The sequence below is a fragment of the Plodia interpunctella genome, chromosome 8 (assembly GCF_027563975.2).
Source record: "Plodia interpunctella isolate USDA-ARS_2022_Savannah chromosome 8, ilPloInte3.2, whole genome shotgun sequence".
Classification (NCBI taxonomy): domain Eukaryota; kingdom Metazoa; phylum Arthropoda; class Insecta; order Lepidoptera; family Pyralidae; genus Plodia; species Plodia interpunctella.
The window spans coordinates 1,714,551-1,741,258 of record NC_071301.1 but is presented as its reverse complement, the minus strand read 5'-3'; the positions used below and the strand labels follow the sequence as shown (position 1 = coordinate 1,741,258).

Here is a 26,708-nt window from a genome sequence, read left to right as displayed (position 1 = left end):
ATCTTATTGTAGCCTTATTCTATCAAAACGAGGTAGTGCGGAGAATAATGAAAATAGAGGGTATAATGCTAAAAATAAGTATAAATTAAGTATATTCCTATACTTTCATTATTTCTGAACCCACATATCATTATCTGTAAAACAGTCTCTTGACTTATATATATATAATGGTTTTTTCCTGTTGTACATTTTTACTAGTTATATTTTGTGGAACAAAGTTTAAATAAAATAAAATGTCCAAGATGGCGTTCCAACATCATATAAAGTGTCCGGTATCTGTTCGGTTCTTGACTTGTTCTGGGTCTCACAAATAACGGATACACATTTTCTTTTATCTCTTCAATATGTCAGCTAACTTTGAAAATCGATTGGACTCGAAGGAAAGTGAAAACATGTTTTCTCCCGAATGCGAAACAAAGTAAAATGAGAGATGTGTTTTTCTAGATTTCATTCGTGACATTATTTACCGATCTCACTTATTGTCAGTTAGAGCAGTATAATAAAACTTAATATAATAAAACTATTAGTATAAGAAAAATATTACGTTGTGTTATTATGTGACTAAAAGAAACCAAGCAATTTTTTTAAATTTTCATCTGTCTGTATGTATGTTTCTTCACGAATCACGCTATAATTAGTGGATCGATGTGGTGGTGGTGGATGGTTTAACTTATAATCTGGTATAGGTTTCATCGCGATACGTTGCTCAGAACCCGAGGTATTTACAATAAAATGATTGAGATTTTGCTTTGATTCATAGAAGGTAAATTACATTTGCACACGCTAGTGAATGATACAAACACAATTTGACACTGAAGTTTAAATTTATGAATTTAATGAAAATCAAATGGTCTTCGTCTAACAATAGACACCTAGTGATGAAAGCATAGACATATTTTATTAACAACTCCCTGTCACTTAAGCTAAAAACAATCTTGTCGCTCGAACGCATCTCGTAATCAATGTGTTCAATTATAATTTAATCAACATAGTAATATTTTTATCGGAACATTACTTTTAATTTAAACCAAACATTGAAAAAAAAAATAGAATTCTCTATGACAAATCGACTTGTAAACCATAAATCATTGCGAGTATTTTCACGCTAGTGTCGCGTGACAAAACCAAGCCACGTGATGGAAAGAATGGATGCTCTGTCAGCGGTATGGTTCCTTAGAGTGTGTTGCACCAGCCAATGTTAACTTAACCTATGCTGAAAAACGCAAAGTACACCATATTGTCTAAACGTCGGCGGTGCGGTGTTAAAGTTACAGTCAAAGTTGATGGAGCAACTCACCCTTAGATTAACATGCAGTGCGGTTTGTTCACACTGTTGTAAATAAGGTGACCTATATCACATTTATAGGGATCAAATGTATTTGTATCTTTTATATTAGTACTAGCGGCCCGTCCCGGCTTCGCTCAAGTAAAATCATAATTTAAAAAAAGAACACCCACTTTTTCGATTTTGCTTTGGTATGTTAGACGGATCACTGTGATATACAAATGAAGACGACCTCGGTGGCGCAGTGGTAAAGTGCTTGCTTGCTTGGAACCCCCTGAACCTCTCGGTTCAGGGGGTCCCGGGTTCGACCCCGGGTTCGACCCCCGGTTGGGTCACAATGGAAAATGATCTTTTTCTGATTGGCCCGGGTCTTGGATTATCTACGAGTATATATGTATTATGGGAGACTTGTGTTATGGGATACTAATTCCATAACACAAGTCTCGAACTTACTTTGGGGCTAACTCAATCTGTGTGATTTGTCCTAATATTTATTTTATTTATTTATTTATAAAGGCAGTATTTTTTTAGAATTTTATGTCTGTCTGTATGTATGATTGTTCGCGCATCACGTAAAAGCTACTTACTAAAATAAAGGCGGTTGGAACCGCGGACCAAACCCAGTGTACTACAACAAGTAAGCAGTCTACGGACATTACCTTTATAAATCTTTTTGCTTTTGTTAATAGTCCTAGTGTGGTGTGTCTTGAGGCTTCGGGGCCGAGGGGAACCATGTCCTTGAGTTTCTCCAAGCAACTTCTGAGGTGTGCTCGCCTGAAACAAACAGACATAAACTTTAATTAATATGTTTGTATTTACGTTATGAAAGGGTGGACTAGTTACAATATATAGTTATATACATTTGTGAATTATATCCACGGATGAAAGTAGGGCGAATTGTATCGTTTTACATGAGCTAGAATAAAACAGCCTAATTTTTTATTTCTGAACTAGAATAAACCAGCCGCCAGTCGAATTTTTGATTTGTGACCTAAAAAAAAACTTGTCGAATTTTTAATTTCTACACTAGAATAAACCAGCCGAATTTTTGACTTCTAATCTAGAATAAATCGGCCGAAATTTTTGTTTCTGTTTTGGAATAAACCAGCCGAATCTTTAATTTCTGAGCTAGAATAAATCCGGGGAATTTTTCATTTCTCAATAATAATTTATGTTGTCGCACAGCACAGAAATGTCTTCGCCATTCTATCCCACTTCGGTCTCCCTTGTTCGGAGCAACACTCGATCAATCTTTCTAATAAGTCTAATGACCTATATCCAGATTCAACAATATCAATATAATCAATACATAGGATATATTATAGAAAAATAAATAAGGACTATGTGACTAATCAAGCAAAAACAATATTTTAGAATTCAATGTCAGTCTGTATGTATGTTTTTGCCTACCTATATCATTCAACAATATATAAGCAGACAAGAAGAAAATACACTCACGCATTAGTAAGATATTAATATCATAAAATATCATATTCTTAGAGAAAATATTAGTATTTTCGTTTAGTTAGAGAACTTCCAAAAAATACTGAAGACTAGGAAAATTGGACGAAGCACATTCAACGTCCACCACATTTGACAGCGCCCGAAACACCAAAAAGTAAGAAGGGTAGAAAAACTAAGGGCAGTAATTCCATTTAGTGGTAGCAAACACAATTAGCTGGTTGTATGTCTGTCTGTCCCCTCGTTACCTAATAACGTTTGGAGTTATGGTCGGCCGTGCGGACAATGTAATGTTATATTAGGGCGTCATAGTGCTTTTAGGGGGTAATTATCAATATTTTGATAAGGCACAGCCTTCTGGACAATTGCGTAGAATCAGTCTTCCATCTTTCGAGTAAAAAATCGGAACTAATTTTTTTAACTCTAATACCTCAATGGTGACCTCGGTGGCGCAGTGGTAAAGTGCTTGCCTCTGAACCGAGAGGTCCCGGGTTCGATCCCCGGTCGTGTCATGATGGAAAATGATCTTTTTCTGATTGGCTCGGGTCTTGGATGTTTATCTATATATGTATTTGTTATAAAATATAATATCGTTGAGTTAGTATCCCATAACACAAGTCTCGAACTTACTTTGGGGCTAGCTCCGTCTGTGTGATTTGTCCTAATAAAAAAAAAATACTGAGATTTTGCTATGAAATTCACGCGGGCGAAGCCGCGGGCAAAACCTAGTATATAATATAATGTATAATATCACTCAGAGATTTTATGACGAGCATGTATGAGATTTATTTTATTTCTTTACTAGCGGCTCGTTCCGGCTTCGCTCGGGTAAAACCATGATAAATTATACACGTAAACCTTTCTCAAGAATCACACTATCAATTAAAAAAATCCGCATCAAAATCCGTTGAGTAGTTTTAAAGATCTAAGCATACATACGGACAGACAGACAGCGGGAGCGACTTTGTCATATACTATATATTGTGATAGTGATTATGTAGTGATTATAAAGTCACTCACTGCACTAACTGTCGCCCAAGACGTGCAGTGAGCCAGTGCATCAATTAAATAAAATTTATACGTGCTCTAAAATATCTAAGGCGTTGAGAAACGACACAGTATGGTTTTTAAAGCAGGTGTTAGATTAAATTTTGCGAAGATGTAATTTTTTTATGGTTTAAAAATGTATGCAGCATGCTTCTACAAAATATCCATAGTCATATGGATATTTTGTAGAAGCATAGGCAACACGCTTCGTGAAAAGTGTACAGATGACACAAATCCAACAAAATTTACATATAAATTATTATATGTGTATAAATTTTATGTATTATTTAATACACCTATAGAACTATCAGAAAATGTTGGTGTTCACCATACAGCTAATGAAATATTACGATTAAAAAAAACTTTATTATCGTAATATTTTTTGTGACACCACTGAACTTGAATATTATGACAACGAAACAATAAATAGCATAATTCACAAATAGCCTATTCCCCGCCTTCACTTAAAAAAAGAAATGAGAAAGAATAGCGTAAAACGAAACGTACAAATATATATATAAAAATATCTAAGGTGACGATATCAATTCTCGAGCCATTACCTTCATTGTACGGTTTCCTTTGTGGCTGGCACAGGCACGAACTCAGGCGTTTTCCTTTTAACAGGCACCGATTCAGGCGTTCTTTTTAAAAGACAGTTCTGACAATTACTACACTCGTTAACTTGGAGTGTATTTTTGTTGGTGTTATTTTAAATTTCGAATATTGTGTTGGAAGTAGAAACTCTTGTGTTGTATGAAAATAGAAGAAATGTGCCAAGGAAAATGTTCCTACTGACAAAATGCTTTGTTATTTTTTTTTTTGCGACAAAACATGATGATTTTTTTTTCGTCGCGTCAAGTGTGAGCAGTGAGTTTGTTTTCAGCTAGAGTATGTAGTTAAATTACATATTCCCGAGATAATTTTTAACACTTTCTTATTTGCGATTTTGAGAGATTTTGTGTAACGAATTTAAATTATACTATTACTTAATTGAAATCCTCAATGCAAAATAATGTATTCCTTTGAAACCATATAGCTTTTAGATTTCCAAATAGAAAGAAATATAATATATTAATAAAAATGTGTTTTCATAAGAAAATAAATCGCAAGGTTTATTACTTACTAGCAGCACGGCCTGGCTTCGCTCAGATAAAACCACAATAAATTATACACCTAAAATTTCCTCAGAAATCACACCATCTATTAAAATATCTACATCAAAATCCGTTCCGTAGTTTAAAAAATCTAAGCATATATAGGGACAGACAGACAGCGGTAAGCGATTTTATTTTATACTATTAATGGATCATATAATATTCGTCATACTATTATTACAATGAATTAAATTAATTAATCTTACATTCCCAGCACCCAGGAGCGTGACGTGAAATATATACAGCATCATTTAAGTACATGAAACTGCGTATAATGTAAAGGAGAAGTCCAACGAGAGCCAACTAAGGCGGTTTCACACGAGACTGGACGTTTGTCGTTATGCCGGACTAACAAAGCTTATTTGGGTTAGTACTATTGGCACTCGAACAATACTCGATTCAAAAATCTCTCATCTTCCCGAGCTCCGTTGCATTCTAGGCTGTGATTCTGCCAAGTTACAGGGCTACTGTCAAAAAATTTCTTCCCTTGCCGCTTACCATTTTTTCGGGTTGGCCTTCCTCATTCTCATGTCATTTGGTTCAACTAAACTTGGCCTGCTCAAGTCCTTTCATATTCCGCTGTCAAAATGAAGGTATTTGTACAGATAATAGAAAACATTCGTTTGCTTTAACATGGTATGTACAGTTAGTCTTATAAAATATACAGTTCCACATGTTAGCCAAAAATTAGAATGTAAATAAATTTTGGTTACATCAAGGATTAACATATTTTTTACTAGGTACCTATCATACACAATAACATCCAATAAGAGTTAATGTTTTGCTCTAAATTTAAATGTACAATGTCAATAAATAGGCCTTCACAGATTAAACTTTAAATTATAACGACCATACGGAATAAAATCTGACAGTCAGTGTTGGCAATAACACACGTAATAAGAAAGAAAGAGGCCAGATGAGGCTTGTATTTCAGTTTTGTATTGGCAGAGAGCTAATATCTGCATGCCCTCTGAATTCCCGTACTGCTAAATACATTAAAACTCGATAGCACCCATGGTAGGGACCGGCCGCAATTTGCGACACCATTTCGTTTGTGCTGAAACGGTGGAACGTTACAATCTAATGTAATATGGTTTAGTGGTTAAATTATGGGCCAGCTATGTGCAAGGCCGATTGTTATATTCTCATACTAGCTGCGCCCCGGGTCTTCGCTCTGGTGGGGAATTACGGGAGAAAAAGTACTCTGTTATTCTATACATACAGTAGAAATCCGTCCAGTAAATTTTACGTGAAAGAGTAACAAACATACACATATACATCCTCACCTATCCGGATATTTTCCAATATACTCATATTCTCCTCAATATTCAGTAACGAACGCTCCCTTAAAAACTGCCTTTGAGTGTAAATAAGAAGTACAATTAGAAATATATTGAAACACGATTAGGACACCATCCTCATCATCATCGCCAGCCCTCTATAACCCATTGCTGGGTATAGGATACTCTCAATTTATGTCATTCACCTCTTTTCCGTGCGGTTCGAAACCATTTTAGAACCCCGAACATTCGCTAGCCATCGACCCATCTTGTGTCCGGATTAATTAATTAGGACATAATATTAATGGAAAAATTATGGATTATTGTGTCTTTAATTAATTAAATAAAGTTATCATGATACCTTTTCTTCATTAATCAACATAGTTGCTACAAGAAGCCAAGATTATTTATTTATGAAGCAAAGTTAAATATTAAGTTTTTTAGATGAATGTAATTTTTGACAAGAGTTTTTAATGTTGTCAGAGAGATGTTATTGCGTTCAATGTGTGAAAAATAAATCATGCCCATGCAGTAGACAGTGGTAGTTGAGGACGTCCCACGACCGGAGCCGTTTTTGAGTGCACCATCAGGTCATGCTTAACATTTTGAAGATTTGGGTGTGATCTGCCTATCTGCTTGACATCCTCACCCTCCCTTAACACCCTCCTTGGGAATGCCAATGGAATGCTTGCCTGTTAGTTGACAAGACCATGAGAGGATATGGAGTGGTCGTATTCTAATTAGGACTTGGGACACACGCCACAAATAACTATACTAAACATAAGTAAAATAAAGTTTCGCGCACACGGGCATGCAAATTGCTGCTCCGATATTGGCCAGGTGACACCGGTCTGCGCTGGATTGCATTTTCTGGATATTAGTCGCGCAAACTTCTGGAATATAGCTTCCACTGTATCCACGTTGAGAGTTTGAAGTTTCTAATTGTAGACTGATTTGCATCTTCTTGTGGCTGTTTGTGGTTGATTGGACGTTTAATCTATATATGTTATTTATTAGTTGCGCCCCGGGGCTTCGTGGGAATTTTGGGATAAAAAGTACCCTATGTGTTATTCCTGGTTATATTCTATCCGTGTACTAATTTTCATAACAATCAGTCCAGTAGATTTTGCGTGAAAGAATAACAAACATATGTACATCCTCACAACTTTCACATTTATAATATTCGTAGTATAAAATATAGTTAAGTATGCCTAAACACATGTGTCGAAATAACTCAATATTTGTGCATTGTCCATATTAATTATTACATAATTTATATAATATATTCATTTGAACCCATAAATACCAGATGGATTAAGATCACATTAGTTTCAAAAGTAACAATGCTTGAGAAATAAAAGTAATTTCTATTACCGAAATGTAGAATCAAACCAACATTACGAAACCGAAAATTCAGTAAGTATTAGGTACACATAACTTTTGTTCGTTTCGAGTATTTCTTCTAGACACAATATAATTAATTTGTAGAGTCCTTTATTCACTTCTAGAGTGAATTTCCCCAATTACATTTACGTAAAGGTTTCCTCACGAAACGCTGCAGTAAACAAACACATATTACCAAAAAGTTCACCCTTCACGAAATAAGGACTGATGTTTTATAACCATTAAACGAAATGAGATTTTTCGACGCTACTCGCAACACCGTCCAATTACGTGACGCCAACCAAAATACATTCTCTGAAAACGTGTCCCTTTTAAATTAAACTTTATGTGTTGCATTCCAAAGTTTAAAATCCTGTACGCGTGTTGACGAAAATCGCCTAAACGCTTGCGGACAATGCGTCTGCTCACAATTATTAAAGTCCCGCCGACTTGTCTGACACGTCGCGTCTCCGAAATACTAGTATGAATGGTCTTACACGTGTTTCAATATGGCTGCCTTGGTCTGCTTCTAAAAGGGTTCGTTCAAGTGCACTCTTTGCGCGACTACCCAAAAAGAGGAATTTTATTTTGCTACAAGAGGGACGGACATATGTAAGTTGGCGACGATCGAAGAGTAGTATGTAAGTTTTCGATGAAAGTTAATAAAGCTATGGTTAAATTGGTACAATATCGAAAAAAGTGGCGCGAAAAAGGTGAGGTTATGTCCAGCAGTGTGTATAAACTCACCTTCACACTCGTTTGACATCTATTATTATAAAAAGGTAAGCTTTTAAGTGAGTTTGTGAGTTTCTATGTTCGAGGCGGGTAATCTCCGAAACTGCCGAACTGATTTCAAAAATTCTTTCACCATTAGAAAGGTACATTATCCAAAATTGTATATTTTATCTCAAAATTCCCACGAGCGAAACCCCTGGCAACATATAGTTGGTGATATTAGGACGACACAAGGTCTCTTATTTTTTAATAATTTAGTATCAATTGTATTTTAGGTATTAATGTATAAACTATTAGTACCACAATAACAAAACATATAAACTCACACAAAATAAGTCATTGTTCGTGCAGTAAACATTAGTTTTGCATACAAATTAGTTTTTCTATCGTGAAAACTAATTACCGTAGTTTCGTATTGGAATAGTTATTGATATTACTTTGTTGTTTACGTTTTTAACGAGTCGGTAAGCTACTGCACGTAAAAACTGTATTTTTTATCGATTTTATTATCTCACATTATTTAAAACGTGCGACTTTATAATATATAACTTCGAGTCATATGACAGTAGGATGAACCGATGCATTCGACATCTGTCATCACAATCAAGTTATATTTCACAAAGTATAGTTAATGCATAAGTATAGTTGTGATAATGACCTGACGGCGCACCCAGGAACAGCTTCCAACGAGGGAACTCCTAAACGGTTTACTGCACGGTAGCACGGTGGCATAAGTTGTCAATATCATTTTTCATGTTTCGATAAGAAGTTAGATTAGAATTGATAAAAAATTTACAAAAGAACTTGTAGCTAGACACAAGTCTAATGTTATTGTTTTTGACATTAGAAAAAAGTATCCGATAATATATTTAATTACTATATTTAATCGCAAACCCAGTTACGCAACTTCTTTTAGAAACTGACGTAAAACAAATTAATCTACCAACTCTTAAAGTTTTTGTGACGGCAATACATACAGGATAGAACGGAGCCCACGGCTCATAAAGCAGAGAAGTGGTTGGCGGCCATTGTGCTCAGGATTGCCATATCACAGGAGTGGAGAATAGGAACAGAGGTAACTTGGTGGTTCTCCGGGCGTTTCGACTGCTGCGGCCGCGCTGTCATTACGATATGTCAATTTTCTTGAGGACGAAATCATTTGCATAATGAATCTTTACACTCCTGCTCAGTAAAAATTTACTAACTTTAATTTGTTTTCAGTGGATTAAAGTCAAAAAAAATGTAAAGAGATTCTATGTTATATCGAATAAATGTTTCATTTATTTTATTTAAATCTTCTATGCCAACCCTATTAAAATAGGTAACAATTTCTGACGTACCTTAGTAAGTAGCCTAATCTATTTCGATTCCCTCATCCCATGTTTCGACTCATGAGACTATATAGTCTTACTAATGAATATCTTAATTAATTATGATATGAAATCCTATCTCATTGTTTTCACTTTCCCTCACTATTTGAGACAAAGTTTCTGAGATAGAAAAATGGTATACTTATTTTATCTTATTATTGTTTAGAAAAAGAAGATACCGGATATTATCCAGACTCCGGAAACTAGATATGTCAGAAGATTTCAGTCTGCAAGATAATCTGAAACCTCTATCAGGTTAATCTCTATCAGGTTTATCTTATATATATAAAACACTTGCGTTACTGAGTGAATGAGCGACTGACTGACAGACGGACAACGCACAGCCGAAACTACTGGGCATAGAAAGCTGAAATTTGGTGTATAGGTTTCTAGGACACTAAGAAGGGATTTCCTAAAATTCCCACGCGAAACGGATTATTTTTCACATACGAAGTTGTGGGCAAAAGCTAGTCCAATATATGATTTCTGTCTGGGCCATTCATAGATAGATTATTAATACATTATCGAGCTATGCAACTTCATAATCGACGACCTCGGTGGCGCAGTGGTAAAGTGCTCGCCCCTGAACCGAGAGGTCCCGGGTTCGATCCCCGGTCGGGTCATGATGGAAAATGATCTTTTTCTGATTGGCCCGGGTCTTGGATGTTTATCTATATATGTATTTGTTATAAAATATAGTATCGTTGAGTTAGTATCCCATAACACAAGTGTAGAACTTACTTTGGGGCTAGCTCAATCTGTGTGATTTGTCCTAATATATTTATTTATTTTATAACTTCTTTTTCTATAATTCTTCTCTTCTAGTCCATAGCCCTCCGGAACTATTAGATAGCCATGAAGTTAAAACCAAAAAACATGTTTTTGTAATATGAAAATATAAAACAAAGTTTAGTTTCATTAGTTGATTGGATTCCTTTGTGTAAATAAAGAATGGGGACATAGAAAAGTTACAATAGGAATCCAGAAATTTTTATCGTGTAATAGTAACACTTTAGTCAATTCAGCGTTAACGTTTTTAGTCAATTTAAGCTTTTATTCACTTTATTTCTTATTAGCGGCCCGTCCCGGCTTCGCTCGGGTAAAACCAAAACAAATTAATCACCTAAACGTTCCTTTGAAATCATACTATCTATTGATGAAAACTGCTTGAAAATCCGTGCAGTCGTTTTTGAGTATATCGCATACAGACAGACACGACAGGGGCACGTCTTTTAATAATATGAAAGGATAAGGATTGTCATTGAATTGATTAAAAGTTAGCTTAACGATTCAGAATCGGCTAGCCCTCACTACAAACCTTTGTTATCGCAATTCAGTTTACGACCTCGTAAATTAAGTAGGTCTAGAATACTCGTAAAAAGGTCATCTGACCGGAATTGGGCCCGCTCTGAAATAGGGCCATCTCATTATTACTACCGGGGCGTTATCAACTACCGACATGAGTATTAATGAACCGTCACATTGAATAAATTAATTTATTGCGCCATCGTGACGCATCGACAACCACACTGCAATGTGATTGGTTCGCTGCGTCACACTTCGAATCGATTCGATGGTGTGAAGTGAAATGCAAACCCGCACTGACCCGGCTGAAAACCGGTGAAATATTAACAACACCTAAACTGACTGAGAAGATCAATGTCCAAAATATTTCTAATTGGAATGAGTATTAATAATAATATTAATAATTTAGAATACATAGTAAAAAAATAAAAAATAAATGGACAACACTAAGCACTAAGATTGTATCGCGGGTCCGTGGGACACAAACACAGAGACGGTCACAACACACCCAGAACTGTAGATCCAGAACTGTAGAATTTAACACACCCAGAACTGTAGACAAATATTTGTGATCTCAGCTACAAATATTTGTCCGCGCTGGGAATCGAACCCAGGACCGCGAGATAGCGGGCGGGCGCGGGGACAATTACGCCATGGAGGTAGACAAATGTAAATTTAGCAAATATAGTCCATTTATATTCTTATTTAGACATGACAATATGGAAAATGGCCTCACATTTAAGTCGCCGAAAGGTATCTGACACATAATCATTATAACATTAGTTATTGCAAACAAAGATGTAAGACGCCAATTGTCTACACGGGATTGATCGCGGTAATAGGAATAACGTGAAAAATACGTCACAAATCAAAGATATACGTAATAAGCGTATGTGTTTATCGTGGTTATCCACCCGTGTCTGTGATTGAGTGATCGGATGGAAACACACGGGACGCTATTCTTCTGAAGATAAACGCGCTGGTAACTTATGAACATGTTTTATAATTACCTATAGTATACAATATTATTTCATGTATATATATATATATATATATATATATATATATATATATATATATATATATATATATATATATATATAATGATTGTGAGAGAATGCTTTCAGCATAGATGAACAAAAAGAAAAAAAAAGTACCTTGGGGATTGATAGCACTGACATTTTTTCTATTCGAATCATTCTCGGGAGGTTTACGCGCGATATGGCGACCACACATAAAAATCTAAAATTTTACTACAACACCAAGCATGTACAAAAGAACGATTCATTGACGAACCTGGTGCACTTGGTCATAACGAGCTCGTAGCTCTTTTATATTCGACCACGACAGATCCCTGTTTGACTGGTGTCCAATTGTCATCCAACATATCCTGGTTTCTAGGGCAACTCGGCGACGTCTCGGAGACGTTTGTTAACAATGGATTTTTAATAAAATACATGTGATTAAAAGTTAAAATATCATTAAATGTAATTCCAAAAAAAATAATTTAGGGCGATGTAGAAACAGCAGTAGAATAAGAATTTTGAAAAAGTATGTCTGTATTTTCTTTAATAATTTTGACTCCTTACCAAAAACTGTTCGACCATGCGAACGAAGTCGCGGGTATCAACTAGTAAAGAATATAATTCGAATTCACTAAAATGTGAAATGTAACACAATCTTTTCGTAAGTTGACCTGATTCCTTTTAGCAGTAGAAAACTGAACAAAGCGCACAAATATTGAATTTATCATTTTAATATAAATATATTTTTTACTTGTAACAACAATAAAATACTGGTTACATAACCAAAGCGTTTATATCCAAAATACACTGACGTATGTTACCGTCAAAACAAATAAAATAATACATACGTCGTCGCCTGCCTCGACTTTTGGAGATAATAAAACAAAAACAGACAAACTTCGAGGACGTACGGACGCAGATTGACTTGGCATCAACTTGTTAGATATTGTTTTATTTGTACTTTATTAACCCAAAAGTTAATATATATATTTTTGTAGTGTTGCGAGAATTTTAAGGGTGAATTTCACGAGCGTTTTTAACTCCGCCGCGGGCTGTCATTAGTGTTTATTAAATTGTGCCATACACAGCAATCAATTTAATTATCCTATTTTATAAATAAGTAAAGTACCAGTAAGTACAATGTTAATTTTATAAATGTTTGATTAAAAAAAAATCTTTATTAAAAAAAAATGTGCGACACTAATGAAACGCTACACGCCGCGTTCAAACGCTCGTGAAATTCACCCATTAGCTGTTTATTTTTTGACTTCAAATGGAAAGAAATGTATTTCAATTTTGTTCGTGTCTGTTAAGATTATAACGATAATATTCGCGATTAGTAACATTCTAAACTGCAAAAACTTAAATCTGTAATTTTAATATTTTTTTATAACATTTTTTATAGTTAAGTGGCCCACAGTAGTTTGTAGCTTTATGAAATTATTATATAATAAATATCTGTTCAAAATCCATATTAATATTATAAATTCGAAAGTCTGTCTGTCTATTCCACTTTAACGGCTAATCCGCTGGACCGATTTTGATGAAATTTGGAATGCATGTAGGTAAGAACCCCATTCAAATATAGGCTACTTAAAAAATCAAACCTCAAATTATATAGTAACTTGAGGATTGAATTTTGATGAGAGAGGTGAAAGATTGTGTGAACGGAACGGAACGCGCGCGAAGCCGTGTGCAAAAGCTAGTGTGACATACGTCTTATCACGAAATCGTGTAGGTCGTATGTTGGTTAATGTAGTAGAGAAAAAATAGCCTACTTCATAAAATAGGAACATACAACATAAAAACAACAAAAGTTTGAGAATAATGATTGTGAAGCTCCTTTCTTTGAAGTCCGTTAAAAATAACTGACAACAACAACTGATACCTACACGAGGTAACGAATGTAAATGGAAACTTTTCAATTTTTGTTCATTAATTATTACGTGACAATTTGGGAACCTGACTGCTCGCATGTTACAAACTACATACATTATTGAACAGCAACAAAACTTTATATTGTTTCGTTATTATCCCATGCATTAATCATGGATACAAGAAAAAAACAAGACATAACGTATATTGATTATTGATTTTGAATATAAATAAGCTATTGTAAAATTTATTATCTTCTTTCAATTCTTCATTATGATTTTAGTATACAGAATCTTGTACCATCAAAGAGTTTCAAACAATACAAGACATCACCACACCACACATTCTCGTAGCACTGCTACAAGACGCAACGTAGCGATTATTAAAACGCGCGTTAATTATGATTAGAGGGTAGACAAAAAACTATTGGACGACAAAAATAAACATTTAACATTAAATATAAAGGAGACAAAAAACTGAAAACCCGTTAATACAAACTGGTTAACATATTAATGGGCCAAAACGGATACGGTGGCATTTAAACAATAGTGACGAATGTTTGTCGAAAGCCGCGGATGTATCAGGAGCCGGCGATAAAACTCGTAAATTGTATGGAACATGCTATTTATTGCATCAACAGTCGACCGTACAATACTACATTTTGAAATATAGGAATTGTTTAAATTATGACTCTATTTGACGGAATATAATTATTGTATGCTTCAAAACACAAATGTTTGTAATGTGATAAAATTCTTATGAATCTATAACATAAGTGAAAATTAACATAAATTGTAATAAATGTTGTTTTTTTTTTGTATATTTTGTACATATTGCGCCCACTTTTTTAGTGAATATTTCGGCATCGCGCCGCAATTCATTTTTAAAAAATAACTAACAAAAGAACAATATTTTACGACAAAATTACACGCGCTTACTAGACCAAGCAGACGCTACGGTGCTACACTTTTTCGTAGAGCTTAACATACGACTACGGTCTACGCGATTCAATCAATCATAAATCTATAGATAAAAGAAATATTAATATCAATAATTTTAATCATACTATCAATAATTTTCATATTAATTATGTATTTGTGTGTATGCATGTATATATTAGTCGTATAACCTACAAAACCCTATTTATGCATACCTATTTTGTTTAATTATTATTTCCGAAATCAGTGACGTCACAATACATTACTATAATACAAGCTTCATATAAAATTTTGTTTTTGACATTATAAAAAAGTTTCAGATTTGACTATTTGGAGAATAGCCAGCTGAAGCTATCTTTTTTTGGAAATACTCAAATACGTTATCATCTGATTAGCCTCGGAAATATTCTTTGTATTGTCTCGTTCTTTCAATGTCAAGAGAGAGAGGGACAACACAAAGAAAAACTAGTCCAAATCTCATCGTAGGACTAAATTTTTATTAATAAAGCGGTAAGAAAAGAAACAAAGAACATTTTCCGGTTAATTGCATATCTTTATAACCGTTATTAACGAGTCAAACTATCTACTCTGTAAATCAACTGTATTTTCTAGACTGGTGGACGGGACCAGGGCACAGACTTAGAAAAGCATAGAAATGAATAAAAAACTAACGGGGCCCGTCTTGATTTCGCTCAGGTAAAATCATTAAACCATTAAACCATTAAATGATTTTACCATTATAAATTATACATCTAAACTATGCCCTTGAATCTGTCTATCCATTAAAAAAACCCGAACAAAATCCGTTTTTTTTTTTGCTATATTTTTGTGTACGAGTCAATTTTCTGCTCTGCAACTAATTGAACATGCTTTCGGGTGGTTCGCAGAGCGTTTCGACCGCTGCGGCCGCGCTGTCATTACTATTATTCAAATAATAATAATAATAATAATAGGCCCGCAGGGCAGCTTGTGGCGAGCTGTTGGGGAGTAGCGACCCCACGGACCTGAGTGCTCCCAGGGGAGGCCCCTGTTCCTCACCTCCGCCTTCCTTCCCCATGGTCGGAGTGGAAACCGAGAGGTAACAGGACCCCTACCTGTGGCTTGCCTTCATCGGCCGGCCAGAGTGGAGTCGCGAGAGCTATATGCTCGAAGGGTGGAAGTGTAAAATGTCATAACGCCGGGGGTGTCTGACTGGATCACCACGATTTCGCGCCCCGCAGACTCACCTCTCTACACCCTTAGCCGCCCACGTCAATGTTGCCCCTTTGTCGCCAATCACGGCGACTGATTTGAGGGGCCCATCTAGTGAGCGGCGAGTCACCACCTGCCACTGAATAGTCAGTTATCATGATTATGGCAGGTGACCGCACTCTTTGCAATAGCCCATTCTCAGTCCATCCAAATTTCATTCTATAGACCAGTACTTCTATCCATTATTCTGCAATAGTTCACACTCCCGCCGAGACCTGCTCATGGGCATATCATTTCATTGGTATATCCGGGAGTGGGTCTTGGCGGGAGACCTACACAACATCAAAATTCTCCAAAGGGCCTCTACGTGTTGGATCCATATCCCCACGCAAGCCTCTCAAAGGACCGGACTATGTGCCGTGAATCCCAAAAGGAGATAATAATAATAGTAGTAATGTTAATTTTATGAATGATTGATTTTTGGAAATGATTCCTTCCTAAAAAAAATTGACGGATTGTAATGACCGCGCAGACGCAGCGGTCGAAACGCTCTACGAACCACCCTTTCACAGTTATTAGTGGTACAATTCATGGTCGATTCTTGGGTGTAGCCCATATTACAAGCTTGTATTTAACTTGTGTGTAAGTTTGTACTCGTATGTTTAAGTGGCATCTTGTAAGTTTATTTTGAAGCAGATATCTTCAACTAATTGAGCTGAAATTTTGTACACACGTTTAGTCTGGATGACAATGCGATTTGATAAGCATGACCCGATGGTACATCCAGGAAACAGATCCCGAAGAGGAACTTCCTCATGTGTTTACTAAACGAACATGTTTTTTTGTCCCGTATTGAATATAATAATATCTCTATGATAAGAATAAAAGCTTGTGTCAAAAATGTTATTTTTGTAAAGCAAAAATATATTTATTCTACTACTCTGTGTCCACTCTAATTTATTCATATGTCTATGGCGGTTGCGGGGCGGGGCGACGCGCGCGGGGGACGCGGCCGGAAGCGCCCCGCGCGCCGGAAATGAGCTTTCGATATCCGCTCCGCCCAAGCCCACTTTGTCCGAATCAATTTTGCTTTACAAGCTGAAAAATGCATGGCAAATATTTGTACATTTTAATTACAAACTTTTCTATGCATTTTTGTAATGTATTTTGTTTTTTTTAACGTTTATGATGCAAGGATATGTAGTAAAACACGTGATGTTTTCGAAACAGACTGCCATTTATTTTTTATTGACAATTACATCCTGTGACATAGTTGCCAGTATTTAAAAAAAAAACAATTTTATTACCAACAATTTGGTAATTGGTAATAATAGAATACTATGTGTGATAATCAACATACTAACCTAACTGCCAATTGGCAGTATATATTATAGTAATATGTTAACATACTAACACATAGTGTTAACACGCAGTTAGATATTGGTATTAGAGATTCAAAACCACTTAACCAGCTTGCTTTTTTACATTATAACATTCGACTATTTACGATAGATTTTTAGTCTCTTCAGCATAAGTGCATGTAGCACTGGCACGGTGTGTGATACAATACAACATCAAATATTTCGAAAGAAATCATATCCAGCCTTGCGGAAATTTCAGGTATTTGCGAAATTGGGTGCTTAAAATTTAATCTGCTTCACTAAGCATGTCTCTACAATTTCAATTTGGCCACAATTTCCAAAAACGTCAATTAACACCGCGTCGAATTTGAATCCCCTCTCTTCTACTGTACGGAGAATTAATTCTATCATATTATAAGGACACCAAAAAACCATAATAAACAAATTAAATAATAAGTAGGTGAGGCACAATTGATTCTCTTTTCCTTTTCCCTCCCCCTCCTCGCTGTCTAGCAATCTTTCTTGCCCCCCTCCTCCCCGATAACTAAGTTTTGGCGCGCGTTTAGGCAAATGCCTTTATTTTCGCGCCATTGAATTAGGGTGAGATTGAATCCGCCCGCTATCCTATAGTTTGGGGTTTATTTGATTTTTTTCCCATTCCCCAGCGATTATGCTTAACGCGAACGCTTATCTGTATATGGTATAATAAAAAAAGCTTTTTAAACACCCGTGCAGCCAATATACGCTCAATAAATGATGGACCTACTACCCGATAAAATTATTTTGAAAATAAAGAATTTAATTATATTTTTGTTTTCCATAAATCATGTACGATGAAACGGTTAATTAGGCAATCAGTTTCATATTATCATCCCAACCTATTGTGAAAATATTTATAGTAATATATAAATTCAAAAACCCCTTGGCAAAAATTAACCTATGTCACTCTCCAATGTTCAAACTATACACATCAAATTACACAGTTTTAATATGAAATGAAGAAGGACAAATTGACATTAATAATATTATATTCTACGGATCGAATTTTACATGACGCTTAAATTAAAAATGCACATTCAAGAATTGCTCACTAGAGTTGCATTTTAATCGTCGGCACGATAATATGTAATTTTATTCGCGAGACAAAAAGCCGGCTGATTTAAAAATCCGACGTTTGTTAGCGCACGAGGCTTATCCGGCTTTGGGCACTGGTTATTTTATCTACTCGGGTTTTATCAATTCGCAACTGGGCTTGGAATTATTCAATTTGAAATGGCGGCGGAAGATATTGTTTTTTTTTTTTTAGTTTATTTCTTTTTCGTTTGTTTATTTTCATGCCAGTATCAAACAAAAAAAAATAACTAAACAAATTCTATGTTTTTGTTCAATACTGGCATGAAATTTTCGACATGTGTACGAAATGTGTGGGGCTTATCATCTCTTAACGCGATCCACTTTACAACCTAAACTAAACTGCATCGCAAATTCGTACCATCGACTTAATTTTTTGTATGAATGCGATTCATTTTGGGTTCTTAAATTGAACTGAGTTGCATTGGAATCGTTCTGTAAAAGTTGATGGTAGGCCTGCTGATGAAACATTATCATAAACACAACTTCAAACCGCACATGTGGCTGTGACCACGACGACTGAAAGTCGTAACATCAAAATGATCGTGCTATAGTCTATTTGAATCATTATAGTGAAAATCTTATGAACAAATAAATAAATATATTAGGACAAATCACACAGATTGAGCTAGCCCCAAAGTAAGTTCTATACTTGTGTTATGGGATACTATATATTTTATAACATATAACAATACATATATAGAGAAACATCCAAGACCCGGGCCAATCAGAAAAAGATCATTTTCCATCATGACCCGATCGGGGATCGAACCCGGGCCACTGCACCACCGAGGTCGTCAAAACAGACAAATACAGGGTGATTATTATTTCGGGACAAAATACTGTTCTTAAAATCCTAATTTATACGAGTGAAGCCGCAGGCAAAGAACAGCTGATGTGCATTCGCGCTTTTGGACAACCCACAAAGCCTATATATTAACAAAGCCAGTAATTAATAAAGACAATTGCACAACATTAGAATCACAGTCCGAGATCGGGCCGTGCGTAAACTGAGTAGTTACTGTGGTTATTCATATACATCATTTTTTAAAAACAGACGAATTAAAGCTCTGTGTTTTAATTAGTCTGTTTTGTTCTGTTCTGCATTCAAACAAAAAAATATAGACACCAGATATACAAGATTTACAATAACATATACGCGACAGTTTCGTAAAGCGTCGAAATGTACGATTCAGTATAAACTACCTTATTTGTATTACACAATAGTACCTCACAAAGCTCCCTGGAACATACAGGTGTCATATTTTTGAAAGCTGTCAAGCTCGGCGCCTCATTTGCATAAGAAAAGCTCCGCAAGTGCAGAGCCGGTGTGGAATAACCCAACATGAATGCGAAAGGAGTTTTAAGGCTTCTGTTTTCAACTTAACCTATATATTCTGGATGCGAATGCAGATACAGATAAAATAGACTTCTAAGGGTTGAATTTTGTACAAAACATTTTGGCACTTGTTGCGTGAGGGGAATATATTATAGAAAGCCTCATGAACCGAATACAAAAAAGGGGGTTCTGTTTTTGAATAAGCCAATGTTGTTTTGTTCGGTAATTGCCAACAAGTTTTAGATATTCTTAGGATATTTATTAGATATAACACACCCGTGGTGTTGCGGGCATCCATAGGCTGCGGTGACCACTTTCCATGAAGTGGACAACATGTTTGTCTGATTAGTAGTATATATAAAATGCAAAAAAGTTTCTTGAAAATTTGTGAAGCATTCACAAGAATAAATGATACCCCATTATAAGTTTCATATTAATTTGCACAATAGTCTACATTCTGCCTTGATTTAGAGTGTGAATTTTATAATCAAAATCTATTAATATTTACAAAATAATTAAATTCAAAACGAGTACAATTTAAAAAAATAATAATGCATTCATAAAATAAAAAGAAAATTATGTAAAACGTGCACAAAGGTCAGATTATGTTATTAGCTTTACTAAACTTCGTAGCAGTAGCTACGGAGCTACAGATTCGTAGCAAGACAAGGCAAGCGTAGCAAAACGACATACATAAATTCGTTTAGTGTATAAATACTCACATATTCTAGATTCACATCTGGGGTAAAGTTGAAGTTTTGGAAATTAATAAATCTTTATCCACAGTCGGCAATTGTACTAATTGAAAAGGGACGCGCAGGTGAAAATCTAGTAAAAAAAAAACATATTTTGTGAATATTCCAAGGTTAGATCTAGAGTCCTCTGACAGATATATACCAGAGGTATATTGATAAGGTTCCTCTTACACTTTGTGTAAGACAAAATAGACGCGAAACACATTTTAATTCCCAATGTAATTTGAAGAGAAATCATATAATTTGCAACAGATGATTTAGGAAGTTTTAGGAATGTGTCATTATCTGCATCAGGGAAATAATAGCAGTGATTATATCAGTTAATATGCAAGTACATCCGATGCATTATCTCAGTACGCGAACTCTGAATGCGCCCGCATGCGCCGCTATCTGCGCCGTCAAATGACGATGCCGGATTACGGCTGTCGCCCCGGGAGAGCAACAAAATACTATTGGAGAAATACTGGCTGGTGATATTTTTGACAATGTTGATATTATTAGGAAAAAGGAAAACATTACTTTTTTTTTTATTTAGTAGCGAAAAACCTATTTGCTATTCTATTTTTAAATGTTAAATGAAATGTGAACCCGCTGAGTATAGCAGTTAAATTAAAAAAAAAAAAAACAGTTTTCAAAAAAATTTCACAATTTGTTATTTAAATGACAGCAAAATCGAAAATAAAATAAAATTCTGTGCAACAGTATTGTGAAGGAATTGCATTAGAAATATAGTTTATTAGCGGTCTGCTTTGGCTTCGCTCGTGTAAAAGCATAATAAACTATACACGTAAACCTTCCTTCGGAACCACACAATCTATTGGTGAAAACCGTATGAAAATCCTTAATTGTAGTTTTTGGGTTTATCGCGAACAGATTGTTTCATAATTTGTAAGGATGTAAGGATACTGGCCTAAATTTATCTAATTTGTCCACTATTTCGATTCAAAAAGAAAATTAAGAATTTGATATGAGCAAGCAATCTAAATATGATACTTTCTTATCGTGTTGTTAGATTAGACGTCGGTAAGGCATCTGTTTTCACTACGGCCCCAATATAACATATACATACTAATATTACACACTGTGCCGACTCCACAGTGTAGAAAATACCTCTTTCTTTCAATTCGGTTCAGGAAATTAGCCGCAGGCCGCAGCACTTTGGAAATGCAAGCGTATGCATCGCAATGCATGTGCAGTGAAGACTGACTGCAATTTGTATGCAAACACCCGCCGACTCGCGCCTCGCTTTACCAATTTAGTTGCCAACCTAAAAAACTATCACACACTTTGCATATTACGAGTTCTGTGCTAGACTTAAAAGCTTAAATAATTGTGTATTTTCTAACTATTGTTGATACTGAATTTAGTTTTTGCATTGATTTATTTTTGGTTATATAAATAACTAGCTTTTGTTTGCGGCACCGCCCGCGTTTATTTTCTCCCAGAAAATAAATTAATAATAAAATATGTCCTTCTCCATACTCCAAACTATATGTATGAAAAATTTCAAGAAGATTGGTTCGAGTAGATAGAGCGTGAAGAGGTAACTTGCATTTACTTATTTATTTAGAATAATTTATTTTAAATAACAATTTTTTATTATTATTTATCACCCACAATTCTTTTATTTATTCGAGTTCGGGGAACATAACCTCGGTATCGATGTAATAAATTGATATGTATTTAGCTTAAAAAAGTACTATTCCCATTTCATTAAATATTACAGCGATCAAATTAATAAAACAATATTTTATTAATTTGATCGCTGAGATAGATTGTTTGTCCCCAAACTTTTACTTAATCTAATAACGTAATATTCGAAGCCTGTTTTTGCATATTACATTACCATTCTCTAGCACCTACTATTTGAATATCGCTGCATCTTTTCAGGGGCAGACAAAGGATCCGTACAAATTGTTAATTAAACCCCATCAATTCCAAGTCCGGCCCATTAAAACGTAAATACCCGGGCATGCCGTGTCGCCCCACACGGAGGAGGTTAACAAAGAGTACACCCTCTTATATCCGCGAAACCTTATTGAGGTATAGTACGAACACGAGTATTTTCAAACCTTGTGAACTAAAACAAAAAAAAAAACTACCTACTATTTTAAAAGATCATTCCTGCCTCCCTTTTTATAACATTTTGAAACTAAGTCAATTTATGAACTAGTCTCCTAATGGAATAATTTTGACATTCGCCTATGTGATAAAAAAGACAGAAAATGTATCGTATAATAGACGAACAAAATTTTACACATATTACACAAGTTTCTTTGTCACTGTCATTACATTTCAATCTTGATACTGACACTACCCTTGCCTTATTTAAATAAACTGACGTAAGTCTTCATTTTTCCCCCTCTTTTCCACTCGTTTCTTTCTATTGCGAACTCTGGCCATTTTGGTACGAATTAATCGATATTGTCCGCAATCTCCTTTTCGACTCTTGCTCAGTGGAATACAGCATCCATTGGCTAAAAAAGTCTTCCTCAGACTACATATAATTTTTGTCATCAAGTCGTATAAAAAGGCCAATTCACGCAACTTTATAAAACTTATTCTCCGCAGTGGTCTCCTCTGCGCCCGTCTCGTGGCCGTCACGACGCGTCCACAATTAATTCCCACGAATCCCGCATGCATATGAAATGACACGTAGTCGTCGGAATGGACAGACACACACACGGTTTACATGTCCGGGTGTGGGATTGGATAAATCGCGTTGGGACGTGTCTATGTTTCTCTAAAGGAAATGAAAAACGAACACGCATTGGTTGGAACAAAATAGTAGCTTCGTTCGATGTTCGGAGAAGACAATTGCAAGACTGAAATTGCTGGACTATAGGCTTATATCATGCAGTGGACATAAACAAAGAAGAAGAATTAGCAGTAGCTACAGAGCTACTGTTCCTCAAATTCCTATTTGTAAGTTTAATATTTACACAGTTATGTTATGTACATAAATTATTAAATAAATACGAGTATATGTTGTATAATAGAAGTGAAATAACATGTAACATCGATGAAAATAAAATGCATTTTTTTTTCAGCCAAAACTTACATTTTCTCTTAAACTAGTGTCAGACTGGAGGGAGTGTATTGATTACAAAAAGATGATTATTACTTCTCTAAAAACATAATTACAATGAAACGAGTTTATTTGTTAGACAAATTAAAAAAAACTCATAGTTTCAATATTCATTTCGCTACAACTTTGGAACGGCTGAACAGATTTTCATGAAACATGAATGGCTAAGAACACTCGGCATAAAATTATCTATGATAATACCGTTTGAAAGCTACGGTGCCACAGACAGACACGTTAATCTTGTAACACCCCTCTTTTTGTTTCGGGGGTTAAAAAGTGAAAAGGAACTAGAAAAAAAAAATAAGTCGCATGACACTCAGCACAAGTTCCCATATGAGCCGAAACTTGGCACCGAGCACAGCACATGTCCGCGTGCGGCCGCCCCGGACCAATCTGTATGCTAAACGTCCCGGCCTACCCTCATTTCCGGTCCTGAAGGGTAGCCGAAACGAAACGTAGAAATATTTAAATAGCTTTATAAAAACTAACGTGAAAAATAGACATCTTTAACGGGGTTAATAGCAACATGGGGTCGTTACACGATCGAGTTTTGAATTTTTGAAATCATCGTATGTTTCTAGTTTTTACCAAATGTTGTATACAATGTACTAACCTAAATTCCAATAAATCCTCATTTAGATAGAGATTAGTTTGTTGACACGCATAGTTTTAAACTATAATAATAATAGGCGGCAGTGTTTGGTCTCCTACAAAGAATAATGTTATGATTGTTTGTTCCAAAATAAATGAAAAAAAAAAATGTTGTAAATTTGTAAACATCTTACTTTTGTAGTTAAATGTAAAATAAAATCTAATGTAAACAAGAAACGCAGCGTAGTTATAATTTAGCAACCGTAAGCAAAGTTTCTATTGAGATGTTGGAGCTACGAGATACAAATTCCAAACTGGTCTTGGAAAGTAGTACATACAAAATGGTACATGTATTCGCAAGAGTAAACATAATTATGTGCAACAGAGTTCCAAATAATATCTCCAAATAATTGTCTTCTGAAACTTAGGGGTGTAAGTTTCAAACATTTTTCATCTCATTATAAAGTTTATAAAAAGTAGCTGTTTGTATGCTGATTGTAAATAGAATAATGACCATGAAAAGAATGACTATGAGTGTGGTTCCTGCCTAGAATAAGGCCGCTCTATCCGTGAATGTTGTCGGGATAAGAAACCTTGACAGCGGTTCCGAATAAAATTAAAGTCAATAAATAGGCCCGTCGAAAATTTTTTAATTAGAAAATTTGTCTTTTCCGCGAATTCAGGGCGTCACAGCCACAGATAATAACAGGGAGAGTGAAAAGAACAAATTCAGGGCGTCACAGCCACAGATAATAACAGGGAGAGAGAACAGAACAAGGCATGTGTATGGTCGATAGAAAGATAAAGGGAAAACTCAAAAGGAACTCCGATAAATGCATTGAAAAAAAATATTAAAACCATAGACAAAGCCATCTACTTCCATATTAGTTTTACGCTCGGCTCAGCCCGTGTGACGCATGCGTGCTTCGGGCTGGAACCTCACAGGCTTCTACCAAACTGGCATAGACAACACGTGGTCACGGCACGCGGCCATAAGGAATTCTAGATGTATTGTGTTCTGTTTTTCTATGCACAAAGTGCTGTCCGTGCAGGGAATAATGAATTGAGGATGAAAAATTTAGATGATCTCACAGAAATTATGAATCGTTTTTGAAGATGATGTTTAACAGTTTTAGGCCAAACCGGGAAAACGTTCAAGATGCGAGCAAATAGCCAAAAACCCTAGCTTAAATACGAACAAATGGCTTATTTTAACATTCTTTCCAAAAGATTCTATAGCCTATCATAAATATCGCCTTTATATCTTTCAAGATGGACGCGCGATATGTCATCTCGGTGAAACATGTCTCACTTTTTATTATGTTTCGGAAGCTTCTAGGCTGCGACGATCTCTATTGACGATAGGAGAGCCTCGCTCGTATCTCGCCAATAAAATGTTTATCTATCTATCAATCACGACCCTTCAGAAATTCTCATTACGGAGCTCGTCCGATGATGGAATAAATAAATCGTTTTTGTCATAAAATATGTTACGACAAGATGCGAGCATCGGTGAAACGCATCGATATTCTGAATTCTGAATTCAAATCGGATATTATATAGATTATATAGACGTGTATACAGCCTGACCGACTCAGATCACAAATTAAAAAAGAAAAAAAATACGATATTATAAATGCGAGAGTAAGTTTGTTTGTTACCTCTTCATGCTCTATCTTCTTGAAATTTTGCATACATGTAGTTTGAAGTACGGAGAAGGACATAGGGTACCTTTCATCCCGGAAAATTAAGTGCTCCCGTGGGAAATTACGCGGGCGAAGCCACGGGCAGTCTAACATAAATCCTGGACAGATGTTGAATTACACTTACTCATTAGGACAAACTTGTCCAATATCTGTGTGCAAAGTCAGAAAACTGAAAAAGTGTAGGAACATGTTTGTTTGCGTTTCCCTAACTGACTAGATTGAATTTAAAGTTGGTGCCGGTAAAAAGAAGGTTCCGTACACCGAGTTGGGTAGCACTTACCATCAGACTCTGATAATGAAAAAGTTAAGACGCGTGTTTAAAATTTAATATAGAAATAAAGATTTTTAAAATTTAATTTTTTATGTCTTTTATCTGTACAGGTATGCCAGTACCATCGTGCTCTCTAAAAGCAAGTCATTACTGTGATCATAATAAAAAAATCATATGAGTTTTGCTCCAATTTACTTGGGATTAGAAAATTTGAAAAAAATATTACTTGTTTTATGCCATACCATTCAGTTTCACTTTAAGCTCCCTCATTAAAGCGCATATTTGACACAATCTATGAGGACATGATGCCCAATTAGATGATTGAGAAAAAATTAGATAAAAGTTTTTGTCACATAATTTAAGATATTGTAGTTTTAACCTATTATCCCAAAAAGTTGATTTAATGAAAATATCTTA

The 26,708-nt window shown here is 35.3% G+C and overlaps 1 protein-coding gene across 2 annotated transcripts in view; it reads right to left on the bottom strand.

The window, feature by feature from the left end:
• The window catches only part of LOC128671784 (max dimerization protein 1-like), a 296,995-nt gene that overhangs the window by 58,604 nt on the left and 211,683 nt on the right, over positions 1–26,708 (bottom strand). For both annotated transcript variants that reach the window (XM_053748542.2, XM_053748541.2), the window contains exon 4: positions 1,945–2,059. In XM_053748542.2, the coding sequence (XP_053604517.1) occupies positions 1,945–2,059 (115 nt within the window). The remainder of the gene's footprint in view (positions 1–1,944; positions 2,060–26,708) is intronic.